The sequence below is a fragment of the Bombyx mandarina genome, chromosome 23 (genome assembly GCF_030267445.1).
Source record: "Bombyx mandarina strain Sakado chromosome 23, ASM3026744v2".
In the NCBI taxonomy this organism is placed as follows: Eukaryota; Metazoa; Arthropoda; class Insecta; order Lepidoptera; family Bombycidae; genus Bombyx; species Bombyx mandarina.
This window is the reverse complement of record NC_143229.1, coordinates 14,070,155-14,085,730: the sequence shown is the minus strand read 5'-3', so window position 1 is coordinate 14,085,730 and position 15,576 is coordinate 14,070,155. Positions and strand designations below refer to the sequence as shown.

The 15,576-nt window shown below is 41.0% G+C and overlaps 1 protein-coding gene across 2 annotated transcripts in view; it reads left to right on the top strand.

The window, feature by feature from the left end:
• LOC114251946 (intermembrane lipid transfer protein VPS13A) overlaps positions 1–15,576 on the top strand; it is a 66,815-nt gene that overhangs the window by 16,844 nt on the left and 34,395 nt on the right. For both annotated transcript variants that reach the window (XM_089737564.1, XM_089737563.1), the window contains exons 12-31: positions 183–319; positions 1,408–1,677; positions 2,018–2,205; positions 2,828–3,057; positions 4,805–4,947; positions 5,355–5,489; positions 6,048–6,219; positions 6,520–6,681; positions 7,146–7,271; positions 7,713–7,779; positions 7,963–8,120; positions 8,788–8,974; positions 9,674–9,785; positions 10,333–10,548; positions 11,470–11,663; positions 12,192–12,323; positions 12,678–12,865; positions 13,256–13,430; positions 14,053–14,327; positions 15,064–15,240. In XM_089737564.1, coding sequence (XP_089593690.1) covers positions 183–319; positions 1,408–1,677; positions 2,018–2,205; positions 2,828–3,057; positions 4,805–4,947; positions 5,355–5,489; positions 6,048–6,219; positions 6,520–6,681; positions 7,146–7,271; positions 7,713–7,779; positions 7,963–8,120; positions 8,788–8,974; positions 9,674–9,785; positions 10,333–10,548; positions 11,470–11,663; positions 12,192–12,323; positions 12,678–12,865; positions 13,256–13,430; positions 14,053–14,327; positions 15,064–15,240 — 3,444 coding nt within the window. The remainder of the gene's footprint in view (positions 1–182; positions 320–1,407; positions 1,678–2,017; positions 2,206–2,827; positions 3,058–4,804; positions 4,948–5,354; positions 5,490–6,047; positions 6,220–6,519; positions 6,682–7,145; positions 7,272–7,712; positions 7,780–7,962; positions 8,121–8,787; positions 8,975–9,673; positions 9,786–10,332; positions 10,549–11,469; positions 11,664–12,191; positions 12,324–12,677; positions 12,866–13,255; positions 13,431–14,052; positions 14,328–15,063; positions 15,241–15,576) is intronic.

The window sequence follows — 15,576 nt, the reverse complement described above, 5'->3', positions numbered from 1 at the left end:
ATAATTGCTCACGAAGCCAGACGATACGATTTATCGGAATCAAAAATGACAAGAGTTAGTGATAATTTCTGTGGAGAAAGGGAACATTAAGTTTAAGAAAAAAATCTCTTGATACCACTAAAAGTATTGTTTTTCTGCGATACATTCTTTTAGTATTTATATGAAATTGTGATGTTATCAAGGTCCTCTTTTGTGATTGGGACGATCAGTGGAGGGAGCAAAGAAAACACGGTGACTCCGAGCTGCATCTGATTCCGAGGATCAAAATGCAAATAGTTTTCTCGAACAGCATCAAGAAGGACTACAGGTTGTTGCCGAGGTAGGGGTTTTGATAGCAATTAGTTTTTGTCGTACGCTAATGAGAGCTTTGAAACTTCGAAAGAGGGTTAATGTTAGACAAATTTCTGGTCATAAAACCGGGCCTAAACATAAAATACGTGAAGTGGTCGCGGCCTAAAGGATAATAAGGCACCTAGGAGGACGTGATAACGCAGTCGGGTGAACAGATCCAACCATCCATATTGTTGTAACGAAATACGTGTCTAATACGTGCTTATGAATTACTTTCACAGCTTAAAAGTTTATTTGCGTAAATATGTACTATACAAACCCGAAGTTTCAAGGGTAACTGAATATACGTTATAATATTTGTGAGCTCCCGCAATCACCTGGCATCAGGTGCGCTTTAAGCCGGTTGGCATACTTCATCTTTTGACTGCCACGGTGTCCTACGTGAAATAATGATGTCGATTTCTCTCTTCGATCTTCTTACTAAGGCGCCGGAGTACCTTAAGACTGCGAACGATGAATCCGAAGATACTGAGAATGAATCTACTTTTAAGAGACCTTAGAGACTAAAAAAACAATTACCAAACAAAAGAATGCAAAGCTAGGCAATCCAGGCCTTTAGTAGTACAAATAGACATCATTACTTCAGTGCGTCGCGTAGGGCACCGGTGACCTACACTGTAGTCAAAGGGTTAAGAAGTAACTAAGACGGCGCGGGGCTAGCGCAATAAGCTCCGCGACTCTGTGGTTTATAGAGAAAATATAAGAAGACCTTACAGTAGAGATATATTAAGTATATATATTATATATCTTATTTTTCAACCGGGAGAAGTGGCGACCGCTCGTGAGGCGCATAACATCTGCCCACAGCAGTGATACTGAATGACGTCCACGACCGCTCTGACAAGAGTAATAGAACAAAAGAGATAGTAGTTGGAAGTATTCTGTACATAAATAAATGTAAACTAAATGAAAGTACAACGCGACCCACAGGGATTTGGACTTTTTGTTGTTTGTCTGAGTGATTGATTTCTTAACCTCTATTCATGTGATAGTACCTACTAAACGAGCGATGCAACACAGTTTTTTACTTGTGGACAATTACTTTTTCCTTTCCAGATACAAACTAAACATATCACTATCTAGTTTCAAATTGAATTTATCCGATCGAATAATTGGCTACCTGCTGGATTTCTGTGATAATCTGCCGATACCGGTGCCTAACACAGTCCCTGTTTCATTCATGGACTCTGGCGACTATGCCGAGGATGTGGTGGATCCTGAACTAATGGAAATATTGGAGTCGGACCGTGTTATGGCAGACCCTGGGTACAGTGATCTGGTTAAACTAAGGCAGAAGATTGTTGCTGCTTATTTGAGAAGGAATAGGTATGTTACATGGAAATTTAGTTGCAAAGAGATGGAGATCTCAGGTTGGTTGGTAGCCTTTATGTTGCTGATGTCTATTGACTGCGATTACCACTAAACACCAGGTGGACCGCGAGCTCGCCCATCCACTTAAGCAATAAAATAAATGTAATAAAAGTTAAACCTGAATTATTGAATAAAGATACTGTAATTAACGGTGGTATTCTGAGCTCGCACGCCAAGATGTCGCCAATCAACTTGCCGATATCTGCGATGAAGCATATGTTCATTCCGGTTCGAAGAATAGGCCTTCGGCCTCAGCAAGGGAACTCACATAGTTATGCCCAATATTTATTTCTAGGGTATCAGATCCGAGTTTTGACAAGGCAAGCGCAAAACTTGGCTTCCAGGAGTCAGAGCCACTTTTCAGCTCCACAGAGCAGAGCGAAGAGGATATGGAGCTGTTCGCGAGATACGTGGACCTTCCTGGTTTCGACGACAATGTGTCTCCTTCAAATAACATTAACACTCTTATGAGATTTATTATTGGTAAGTAAAAACAAGTAAGTCGGTAAAAACAAGATGACGGTATGTCATCTTGTTTTTACCGTCGCACCGCCCGCCACCGGAGTAGAGTTCATCCATACTACCTGGAGCCACTGCGGTCATCCACAGTGCGTTTCCAGAGGTCTTTTTTGCCACGTACCATCCGGATATGGAATGAGCTCCCGTCCACGGTGTTTCCCGAGCGATATGTCATGTCCTTCTTCAAACGAGGCTTGTGGAGAGTATTAAGCGGTAGGCAGCGGCTTGGCTCTGCCCCTGGCATTGCTGAAGTCTATGGGCGACGGTAACCACTCACTATCAGGTGGGCCGTGTGCTCGTCTGCCTACAAGGGCAATAACAAAAAAGTATGGGGAGATATTTAAAAGTACTTCATTGATGTCTTTGCCCACACGGATTAAGGGCACTGATATACCTGTTGTAATAATGGTGAATAGTAGCCATTGTTTCAATGCAACTCATGTCTTTACTCCGGATAGTAACCAGTTGCTATCTAATAAGCCGTGTCCTTAGAATATGTTGCAAAAATTTCGGGAGCTCATTAAAAATAAAAATCGGGGTGAGAATTTAAGAATACGGCTTATGATGTTCGTTTCTCTCTGATCAGGTGAAATAGTTATTAACTTGTCTCGGTCAAGCGATCAGTCCGAGCGTCCATACGTGATGCTGAGTATCGGCAAGGTGTGCCTGGACGTGGCTCTGATGCAGTACGGCCCCGCAGTCCAGCTCTCTGTCGGGCAGATGCTGCTCACCGACAAACAGCATCACAGTGCTACTGGCCAATACTTGGAGCTGATCACCAGTTCTGGGGAACTCTTGAATTTGATTTACAGAAAGGTAAAATTTTCATTAGAGGCTAGATTCTAAGTAGTTTTACTGCACTTGTATTGTTGTTGGCTTACTATACCACGTCGTTACAGCTTTGAGTCCTGGTTGTAGCCAATATCATTGTTGGATATTTCAGAATTTGAAACTTTAATTGTAAAATACAGTATCCAACGAGTAAAGATCAATGTTGTTCAATATAGATTGAAGCGTTCACTATTGTCCAATAGTTTCAAAACTTATTAAATATCTCCTTCGAGACTTTCGCTGTGTGTGACGTAATAAGTACATACATATTTGTTGGAACAATTCGCCCGCGTCATCGTATGTTGAACATTAGAAACTTTTACATAAGACCAACGATAGTTTTGTGTACTACGCATTATCGTGTATATGACACAGTCTGTACTTAACTCGATAAATGACTTGCGAATACTCAGATGAAGTTAGGGCAGTACCAAAAATACCAAAAATAAATATAATAGTTTAAAAAAACTAACAAAATACGCTTTTATAGAAAATTCAACTAAAAATAGAAAATTAAATTTATTAAATTAGAATTAAAAATAGTGTAAGAAAAATTTTCTTATTGTAAAAAAGTGTGGGGTGCTTTTCAGGATATTATCAAAATAACTCTTCTACTCATATCTGTTCATAACATATTTATAACTACTGATACCATTTTTTTTTTTTTTTCGGGTATAGGGCCGAACCTCCTACGAGGTCCCCGCGCAAAAGGGGCGCGCGGGGTATGTGAGACTCAACGATCTGCATGGTGTTGTGAGCAGACCGCAGGCCCAAGGATTTTAGGACCCACCCACTAAACGACTCCCCTGCACTTTTACACCCGACGTCCGATCCCCTCCGAGGTCAGAACCCGGATGAGGTAGGGGGGCTACCGCGGTCAACACTACAACCAGACGGCGCGGCTCACCCCAAGGACGCCCAGCCGATGGACCCTTCGAGGCGAATCGAAGGCTCTGAAACGTCGGCCGTCTCGGTACGGCAGCCCGTCGGGCCGCCCAGACGGTGCCGCTGGTGTCCCGGAATACCCCGCTGGACCAGAACCAGCCTGCCGGGTCGGGACGCGATACACCGTCGACCGGTCGCTCTATTCACTCCACGGCAGCGCGTTAGAGTGCTGGTAGCGCGCCGCGCGGCCTCACCCCCTCAGGTCGCCCCTTGACCTTCACCGGGGGGAGGCCGCTACCTACAGGGGCCGGGACGTACGGGCGTATTCCCGCCTCCGGCCCCCGGCTCGACGGCGACGGATCGGTGCGGAAAGGGAAGAGCTCTCCCTCTCTCGCTCCGCCGCCTCCTTCTGCGAGTCCACCATCTCGAGTCGAGCATCGCCTTCAACTACTGATACCATGCACCCCACGCTTTTTTTACATTTTTTTTTTTTTACAAATGTTTTAATTCAAAGGTATACTTATTAAGGACCGATGACAATTCAATATTTAAAAAAATATTGGAAAAATTTAAATTTAACTAAAAAATGAAAAATAAATAACAGTTTAAAAAAACTATCAAAATACGCTTTTTTAGAAAATCCAACTAAAAAATTGCGAGTCAATCCGACGTTTTGAAGGGGGTCAAAATCATGTTCAAAGATTCCGTTACATACTAACATACATACGTCTGAAGCTAATAAAAGCGTATTAAAAATTGTTATTATCCGTCCGTTTTGTCCATTTCAATGTTTTGTAGCTCTACTGGAGTCTTTCTGGAGTTTCCTAAATATATTTATTCACTTTAGGTCCGAGCCGACTGTCCAGAGTTCAAGTCCCAGTTCCACGGAGTAGAGCAGGCTCTGGTCGCCGATACTGGACCGATCTCGTTTTTGTTGCACGCTGATGCTCTACGAACTTTATCCAAGTATCTGCTCTACATCTACGACAAGTACGTATGAGTATACAATTATTGACACATAGTAAAATCAGTGCGGGTAGTTTCATATCTTTCATCAAGGCTTCTCATTCACATTCTATCCATTCATTCAGATGTAACCAGACCTATAGATCTTAGTCTTTGTATGGTTTTTAGGAACTATATATGTAAAACATTTTAAAGTATATAGGTATAATTATTCAGTTTTCGGTTCCCCGAGTAGGTATTGGGAATTTTTAGATCGTGTCGATTGGGCCATCCTTCACACAGAACGTATGATTGCTTTCCAGCAGAAGACAGGTTAACGGTACCCACTCATGAGCTCGCAATATGCCCTGCCAATATAGTAATGCCCTGCCAATGCAGTAAAATTTTACATAAATACGTAAAATATTCAATTCATCTCAATACTTCCGCAGAATTCAAACTAGACATGCAATAAACTTGAAGAAGATGATGGTTCCGCAAACAATGTCCTTGTGGAAGTACCTACTGAGCTCGGAGACGGATCCGCCCGTGCCACCTGGAGCCACTAAGTTCAGCTATTCAGTCAGGTTTAGTATTAAATTATCTTTGCCCATTGATACCATATACTCTGTTTTTTATAACGTAAGTGGAACCACGTTAAAATGGCATTACCTGATTAAAGTACGCCTGATCAAAGTCGGGTCGACGCGTTTGAGATGTGGTGCTGGAGGAAAATGCTACGGATTCTCTGGACAGAACATCGGAAAAACGCATCAATCCTGGAAGAACTAGGCGTCTCCACAATGTTCTCCACCACTTGCCTACGTAGGATTTTCGAGTTTTTCGGTCATATTGCGAGGAAAAAGTGACGATCTCCAAAGACTAGTCATCACCGGTAAAGTGGTAGGAAAGAGGCCTAGGGGGCGTAGTTCTTTGCGCAGGTCCGATCAGATTAAGACAACTTCGGACTCCAGCATCAATGTCGCTATCCACTGCGCGGAGGACAGGAAGCAATGGAAGAACATAGTCCTAACAAAAGTCCTCCTTAAAGGTCACAACCTTCAGCATTGAGGAACATGACGCACGGAGGAGGAGGATTAAAGTAGAATGGACGATTTATCATTTAGTGTTTTTTTTTCCAACAGAGCCACATCAGTATCCATTAAGCTGTGCCACTTGGACTGCTCGTTGTTGGAAATCAAACTGACTGGCTTCGACAGCGACTGTGTATTCCGAGCCAACGACCGGATGATCTTCAAGCTCTTCTTGAGCTCACTGCAGCTTGACGACTTGTCTGAATCCACGTTGTACCCGAAGGTAAGTTAAACAAGGACTCGTATTCATCTGCTGAGTATTTTCGGACATTATATAATTTATTTTGTCAAACGAGGCTTGTATGTAGCCAAGGTATGCTAGAAATTTCACCTGAAATAGGCAGGGTGTCGCATCGAGACTAACAGATATCATCTGGCGAAGGATGCTGTCACATTTCACTTATTCTAGAAAAGGTTCTCAACTTAACCATCAGTTCGGCAGGTTACAATTACTTTTAATTACTTCTAAGAAACCGAATACTTTTTTACATTCTATTATCCTGATATATGAAAATTATTTTAGTTGGTGTGGCCTGATGAGGATAAAGTTCTGGAAGTGAAGTACGTACGTTGCGCCCCGCGAGTCTATGGGAGTCATGATGACATCAAGGCTCACGGAGAGCTGCGCATGTACGTGGGCAGGCTCCATGTTGTGGTGTTCTGCTGTTTGATATATCAGCTGCAGGTTCGCTCTTACCAGACTAATTGATTTATTATTATAAGGTCGCGGGATCCACTAGATATAGGCAGCGCACAACCGGTCGCTGTGGCAAGGCTTGGGGACACCTGTGTCCAGCCGAGAACGTCTGTGGGCGGAAAGATAGATCTATGTTATGATAATTTTCTTCACATCGTTATTAAAGCGATGTCTGAATTATATGGTAGCATGCTCAGAAACTGGGAGGGTCGGGGTATTCGGGTCGGGTAAAAAACTTCATCATTACCTTTCTATATTCTTGGTTTGGCCACATTATAGCTTCCTAGACATATAATAGCATTTGCTAGCACACTTAATGGTGCAGTAGCGTTGGTGCATCTAGAATTTCTGATGTCAATATCAATTCCTCTGAAATAAAGCAGTATCGAGTAACGCGATGAAGATAAAAACAGATAACGATAAAGTGCAAAGGATTTGTTTACTCATTCTAGCAATTCATGGAGCCGTTAGTACCAAATTCGGTGGCTTCTGAAGTCGCTCATGCAGCGGAGCGAGCAGCGGAGAAACACGTACAGGAACTGAGATCAGCTCCAACAAGACTCAACTTGGTTATTGAGGTATATCGAACTGTTTCAATTTACGGGGCTATTGCAAACTTGATTAAATCCAGAGTGGACGAAGTAGAGCTGCGTAAGCGTAATTTTAGCGTACAATCCGTGAGGGTAGTGCTCCCTCAACGTACATATGTGCGATAGTGAATAATATATCTCTTTTTAAGTGACGCTAAAGTTTAACTTCCTCTTCGTTAGCAGTGTATCTCTTAGGTCCATGTCGTCATGAATATCACACGAGGAACATACCCGACGATTAGTTGTTGAAAATACGTTTATGAGTGTTCAATTTGTTCAACCAGATAGCTCACGATGGGTATGCAATTTCCATGACAATATTAGCTGATTTGTTGTTACTCATTCAGGATGCTTACTCTACATTTAAAACGTTTAAATAGTTTGTTATTTTCTCTTGGTACGGCCACCAATTAACATGTCATTTCACAGATTCACGCGCCAGTACTGCTACTACCACAAAAGCCGTCATCGCCAAACCTCCTTGTACTCAATTTAGGTGAGAAGACAAACATTATGATTCCAGATGATTCCATTTTACAAACTAGTTTTTTAGTCACTTGATCGTCATGGGCAATGTTTTTGTTATCGAACTTCGATGAGATGAATTTCGTTTTGTATTTGCCTTGAACTTATTTATTAATTTATTTGGCAAACTTAGAAAATTATTTATTTTGCGCAGGTGACCTTCAAATCGAGAACTTCTTCAAGAAGATGAAGACAGTGCAAGACGCGAGCAGTCCCATGCAACAGCCGGTCATCGACAATATTTTGATGAAACTGGTGAACGTCACTATCTCCAGGGCTGTCATGACACTGGCTGGAACCTTGGAAGTTCAGGTCAGTGCAATGAGCCACATGTGATATGATATATGAAAAAAAGCTCGATCAGGTATGCTAATATAAAAAACGTCTAGATACTCCCAAAATCCAAGTAACGTCTATTTAACATTTTGTAATCAAGGAACTTCAGTTGTATCCGTTTGCAAAAATCTGGATTGCGACAGCAATAGTTTCAGGTAATTTTTCTTACAACAATTAGAGCGTTGGTCCATCCACCGTAGTAAATTGGCAGATTTTGGAAATCATAGCGTTGAGCAGAATGGTTGTAATGGCCAAACTAAGAGTACATACTCTTCTATTTACCACTTTAAAATGATGTGTACGAAATTAGAATATTGTTTTCTTTCATAAGCTGAGATGCGTCAAGTTTCCAGGATGTAGTCCTATTAAATATCTACAAATAATTTCACGCTTTAACAGACAAATTCAAATAATAAATATCGTCATTTTTTAAACGTAAATAAAAATAGATACCGAATTGTGAACATTTAATTATTTTTTGTTTTTAGGTTAAATGATTGATTGATGACAATATGTTGCATCGTTGTTTAATTTGAAATTGAGAATCTTCTATTTTACTTGTCAAAATAAAAATTACCGCTTTGAATATTCGGTAAGTAATGGCAAGCGACTGCGTGATGCCTTGATGGTTTTGGGGGTGCAGGAACCGATCTTGGAGCCGGTCCGCGTGAGCTGTGACATCGAGCGGTGCGTGGCGAGCGCGCCGCGGGATCAGCTTGCTCTAAACGCGCACGTCACCACGCATGCCCTCAGCCTCAACCTAGGACAGAATGACCTTGCCACAATCCTAGCTGTCTGGACCGACAACCTTAGCGAAGGACGGTATATTGGTAAGCAAAACACGCCCACAGCTGATCCCCCAAAGGTTGTACCCGATTTGTAACTAAATAGGAGCATAAACATCATTTTAAGATACGAAGACATGTATTTCGGATTCGTAATATTGAAAACGTGCTCTTCGACAACAACTAACTAACGATTTCCATGAAGAAGCCGTGGAAGTCGTTACAAGTCGGAACAAATTCATGTAATAGCATCAGACCCGAGTTTTTTTTACCAAAATGCTTCTTCGTTTGAAGGTTGGAATACAATACTTCATTTTTTTCTTCTTAGTCGTTTCACTTTTAACAGAGTGGTCATGATCGTTATGTATCCTTCTTTCTATGTCTCAAATCTCCTGCTCGAGTTCATAATTATGAACTTGTTTAGGGGTCCTTCCGCTGTAGTCTTGATATGTACGATGCTATGTGATACCATTTTAATAAAAACAACAGCAATCGTTTATTCGTAGTATGTGGCATTGAAAGTCCATACGGGTAGGTACTACCTTCCGGTCTATTTCTGCCGTGAAGCTATTATAGACCCGTTATACTGTCCAACTGAGACTTAGTCTTATGTCTCAAGGTGGGTGTCTACGAGACCCAGTAACAACTTAACACCAGGGAGCTCGTCAGATACTATACACATCAAAGCAATAGATAAAACTTATTTTGACTTAGGTTAAGGTACTGTCTTTTCTCCATATGCAGGAAGTTTAATACCCAGTTCACCGATGGATCCTTCTTCAACTGACGCATCCGTCAAAAAACTTCAAGAATTTTTCGCACAGGGAGAACCTGTGAGGAAGGAAGCTGTCGTCAGGTATAAAATTGTTTCGATAATATTCATGTTTATCAAAACTGTTCCAATACAAGTTTCGTCGTCTGTTAGTTAACACGCTGGCTGTGGGATAGTTTTTGAGGGACTTTCAGGCAGCGCGTATGAGTTCTTTTGAGGCAAGGTTGGACTTCTTTATAGTGTACCTGAGACAACATGGGCCTGGCAAAAGTTCGTTTATGAACATACTCATAGTATAGCATAGCATAGCATAACATAGCAGGTGATAGTCGTTTTTAACTCGCATAACGAAAGGTGTTAAATTTAATTCGAACTAATGGCGGAAAATTCGTTGATTTCAATAACTCAGACTTAATAATTACGTTTGTATATGTTACGATAAAAAATCTGGTCGAGTAGCTATGATGTTTAGGTGTCATTAGAGCTATTGTGCATCGCTGTATTGCCTCAAGGGCTTTATCAAGTCTAAGCCTCTAAAATTATTTGTTCATAAAGCCACTGTACTTTATTTACTATTATAATTTATGAATTCATAACAAAACGAGACTATAATTTTATGTGCATCTTACAGATTCATTCTTGAAGGTATAGAACTAAAACTTTTCTCTGATATGGATGAAGTGCTGAGTTCTCCGGTACGTGATATGAACCACGGTCTAGCCAAGCTGACGGCCGGTGAGGCGACTCTGCAGCTAGAGTACTCTTCTGATGGAAGTCTGGAGTTGAATGCCAGCCTTCAGAGCCTACTTCTTGAGGATATTAGACCGGAACCAGTACTTATTAAAAGGTGGGCTTTTGACTCAAAATTTTACATGTATTAGGTTTACAATTTAAATAGTGAGATCCCCGAAATAGCACAAAATATTCCGTCTCAGAGAAGTAATTGCGTAGACAAGTATAAGTTCTATAATCAGTTACAAATTAAGAGCTACGTTAAATGTTGAGCAAATCGTTCAGTTTGACTATAAAAGGAGACAAAGGGGTGCGCCATATGAAGGGTTGGTTTCTATGACTAACTTGGCTTCATATAGTTCTCTTAGCTTATTCACATAGCTTAGTTTCCTCTACTTCACCTGTGCCAGCCAAGCTAAACTAACTTAGAGTAAGTAGCTCTTGGTCTGCAACCCAGTTCACTTCGGTCGTTGGTAGATTCATTCTTGCTGGAATGTTATCTCCATAAACAAACAATCTATAGTACTTCGGTATTCGGTTTGAAGGGTGACAGCCGTTGTAACTATACTTGAGACCTTACAACTTATATCTCAAGGTGGGTGGCGCATTTACGTTGTAAATGTCTTTGGGCTCCAGTAACCACTTAACACCAGGTGGGCTGTGAGCTCTTCCACCTATCTAAGCAATAAAAATAAAATAAAAAACTCTAAGGAGTTAATTGTTTTATTTTCAAGGTTCGGAGTGTTAAATGTAATAAATACTACTAAATTTAGTTAACTAATAATTTTTCATGAAATCAATGTGGCAAAGTATTAGAGATATAATAAAGGATTGGGTTTACCCGCGGGCTGGATCTGATGGTACGTAGGAACCTCAATCGATCGCTCTGGAGCGAGGAAATAGTATACAAGGAAAAGTAATTACAAAACAAAATTCTAACACTGCTACTCATCTATATTTTTCAAAACTAAATCGAAGTATCCCGACCTATAGGGGGATCTTGGGATATGAGGTAAGTTAGTCGAGCGGTTTGCAGGATCTTCGAGTGTGAGGGAGGGTGCGGGGAGGGCGGCGCGGGGGTGGTGGTGCGTCGCGCGGCGCTGGCGGAGGTGTGCGCGCGGGCGGCGGGCGGGGCTCGCCATCTCGACCTGCGCCTCGATCGCATCAGACTCAACTTGGCGGCACCCTTCCTGCTCACGTTGGCACGTGCCTTGCTTCTTGCCCTGCCAGGTGTGTATGCCTTACTTTCCTAGGGGCCATAGGCAAAGCAGCTGATAATCTTGAGATGCAATTGCAGACGTATATACAGTAACGAGAGTCCAGCTTCCTACGCAAATTGGATGAAAAATAGGGTCAAGTGGATGTGTCCAAAGGTATAGCTAGTGCTATTGCAAACCAGCTGATACTGTACTGGACAATTTTCTTGCTAATAATTAATTACCCTTTACAAATGTTTGATTTTGCCCTTTTTTAGTTTAATTCCATAAACGATAAATTGACTAAGTCTTGGTGCAAACCAGGGTTGGCACCGTTGTGTACCTGTGATATTTCTGTGAACAGTTGTGCGATCTGATTCTTTAACAGTAGGCAGCGACTTGGCTAGCATTGCTGACTTCCACGGGCGACCGTAATTACTCATCATCAGATGGGCCGCATTCTCGTCTGCCTGTAAGGGCAATAAAAATAATAAAAAGCCTGTAATCGCTGAATTTTTAATGCAATAGAGATGTATGTTGTCTAAAATCTTAATATTGCCAGGTGAAAAAACGATGGATGGCGGGGTCGTGAACCACGGCTACGTCGCTGACTCTCACCCCTCGAAGCCAGGAAATAACAATAAGACCAGGTTCCCGAGTTCCAGTGACTCCACTAGCGGATACTTTTCTACAGGTAAACAACTTATATACGTATAGTGCTACCGTAATTTTTTTTTATTGCTTAGGTCGGTGGACGAGCTCACGGCCCATTTGATGTTAAGCACAGTAACTTACCAGGGCCCATAGATATCTACAACGTAAATGCCGCCACCCACCTTGAGACATGAGTTCTAATGTCTCAATTTTTACAGTACATTAACAATCAAGACAAAAACTAGATGATATGAATTTAAGTTCTCAGGATTTTTTGTTAAAATGTAACATATTGTTTTTACGACTTCTTTAATGATATTATTGTAGGGACGTTTTCATGGGGTATTTTAGGTAATTGAAATTATTATCATAATTGTTTCTTATCGGTTTGCAGCAAATTCGGTGACAGAGGAAGCACCAGGCTTGTCTATCTCCATTCAGTTGAGGCAGCCAGAAGTGATGTTCTTCACAGACCTCACGAAGACCGAAGGGCATGCCTTGCTGTTGAGGACCGAACTCCTAATCGACTACTCTTGCCATTCGAACTCTGAAAGTCTGGTCGTGTCGCTAGCTGGGTTGCAGGTAAAAGCTTTTTAGGCTAGTAAGATTCCCTTATAGAATAAGTTGAATAGAATTTATAATAGATTTATATAGATACGTATATAGAAATAGAGTTATAAGAAATAGATAAATAACAAATAGATAAATTATATGGAGTGCATATAGATAGATAAGGATATAGACAACGTGCACATACATTTTACTAAGAATAGAACGTAAGCTTGTCTAAGTGGTATCGAAATTGGAAGAAGACGTTTTTAGTAAGTAAAGATGTACTTGTAGTGGATCATAATTTCCAAAATTCAAATGGATATACTTCAGTTCAATCCAGAATATTTAAAAAAAAAATCTTTCTAAAAAGTCTTTAATATTGGTTGTTTTTTTTCTTTTCATCCACTTGGTCGTTATCAGATGATGTCAAAACTCCAGTCCAAATTAAAGAATCTCCCCCCACAAATGGTGTTGAAACCTTGCGATGTGGAGTTTTCCAAGATCTTCAAGAATCCAGAAGAGGGCGTCATGGTTCAGCTTAAGATGTCGGAGATAGAATTACACGTGGCTGCTACCACAGTTCATACCGTTGTTGGTAAGTTTATTTCTTCTCAGTGCTATAGCTCATCGGGATTAGTTATTTTATTGTTTTTGAACATAGTCACTTATACAATTCTCCTGATGAGTTGTCGACGACGTTCATAAAATTCAAGGGTGCCAGCAGCCCTCTATAACATACACCTCATTACATTACAAAAATACGTAATGTCGTAATTCAGGAAACACTGGATTAAAGCTTATCCAGAGCATAATAATGGTACGCGAGAGCAAGGCATTTAGAAACATTGTGGATGAGCGCATTGGTTCTAGGTAATAGAACTACGGTATACTACGGTACTACGGTAGTTGGGCTGCTCCAGTAAAAACTTACACGAGAACAAAAAGGGATACCGAAATTACACCTCTAAAAATCATTAATCGCTGTTACATATTGCTGCTCATTATTATTTGTTGCTGCATGCCTGGGCAGTTTGCGACCTTGGCACGTATTTCTCTTGCTAGGTCCTACCTTCTGCTCCTATTAATGGTACAGAATCTATTAAAACAGGGCACATTTTACACAAATTTAAATCTTTCGCCCTTTTAATTTTTTCTATATAAATAATTCATGTGAGCTATTAAAAAGTAGATCGTATTAATTACTTTAACGTTTTTAGACATTATTGAAGAAGTTACAACAGAACTGACCGTGCCTGACGAGAAGGAACTCTTCAACTTTGCGACCTATAATTCTAAGATAGAGAAGCAAGACGAAGACCTCTGGTCTCCAAAGAAGTTGACTCCATACTTGACCTTACAATCTGACGATAGTTACGCCCAGCCACAATATACCGGAACCAAGCCCACGGAAACTTTCCAAATGACTGTTTCTTCCGTAAGGATCTTGTTTGAGATGGAACACAGCGTGAGACTGCCCGTCATTATGGTTAAGGTGAGGTTTTGAAGCCACATTCGTCCTTGTGAATTGAAACTAGTCGTGCAGATTGAAAGCCGTTAACAGTCTAAGTTAATAAACATATCTAAGGCTAAGTGGGCGGTCCATTGCTTTTTTTTTTGGTGTGAATGTTACCGAAGACTATAGATACTATAATATTAGCTCCGTCACTAATCTGAGGAAGTATTTTGAGTTTTTTAGTTAAAGAGTGAACATGTTGTGAACCATCTGATTGTTCATCTGGTGATAAGTAGTTACCGAAGCCCGTAGACATCACACGTGCGTCATGGAGTCATAAGGTTGAAGTTAGTCTACCCTATTTTAATTCCGTCCCATCTTTCTAATTGGAATTAACGTGCTTTGTGGCACAGGTAGGCGGAATATTATTAAACGGTGCAGGCTTATTATTCATAAGCCCTATTACCAGTAATTATGTAAATTTATCGATTTTTGAAGGTTGATTACGGTTCTAACGGAAGGTTCTATTACGCGATGTTATTTCTTCGTCGAACTCATTCGTAATCATTATCTCGTGAATCCGCTGGATAAAGGTTTTTTGTAAATGTTGTCTTTCATTCAAGTTGAGGCGACGTGAGACTGGTAACACATATCAGTTTAATATTTGCTTTTTCGGTGACATTTTTAAAACCATCTTATTATTCTAATGAATGGCTTTGACCAGAATAGTAAGGTCCATAGCACCGTAACCACATAAACATTTATCTCCATCCAGCTCACAACAGACGTGTCGCTGTATAACTGGTCACATCAGTTTCACGGCACGGCCGCGGCGTCTATACACGCGACCTGCTACAACGAGCGACTTGACGTCTGGGAGCCGCTGATCGAACCCGTGGTCGTGGACGAGAATGTCTATAGACCCTGGGAGATCAGAGCCACTCTGTTTCAGGTATTATTATTATTATTAATGTTATTTTTTATTGCTTGACGAGCTCACAGCCCACCTGCTGTTAAGTGGTTGGTAATGCGCCACCCACCTTGAGATATAAGTTCTAAGGTCTCAGTATAGTTACAACGGTTGCCCCGCCCTTCAAACCGAAACGCATTACTGCTTCACGGCAGAAATAGGCGTGGTACTTAACCGCGCGGACTCACAAGAAGACCTACCACCAGTAAAAAGTTTATTAAAGAGAGTTTATATTTATGTAACTATTATGTTCCTACTAGTCACAGGTGACCAAAGCGTTAATAAAGTTTCTTTTCTTATTGTACCTTGTGCGTTTTA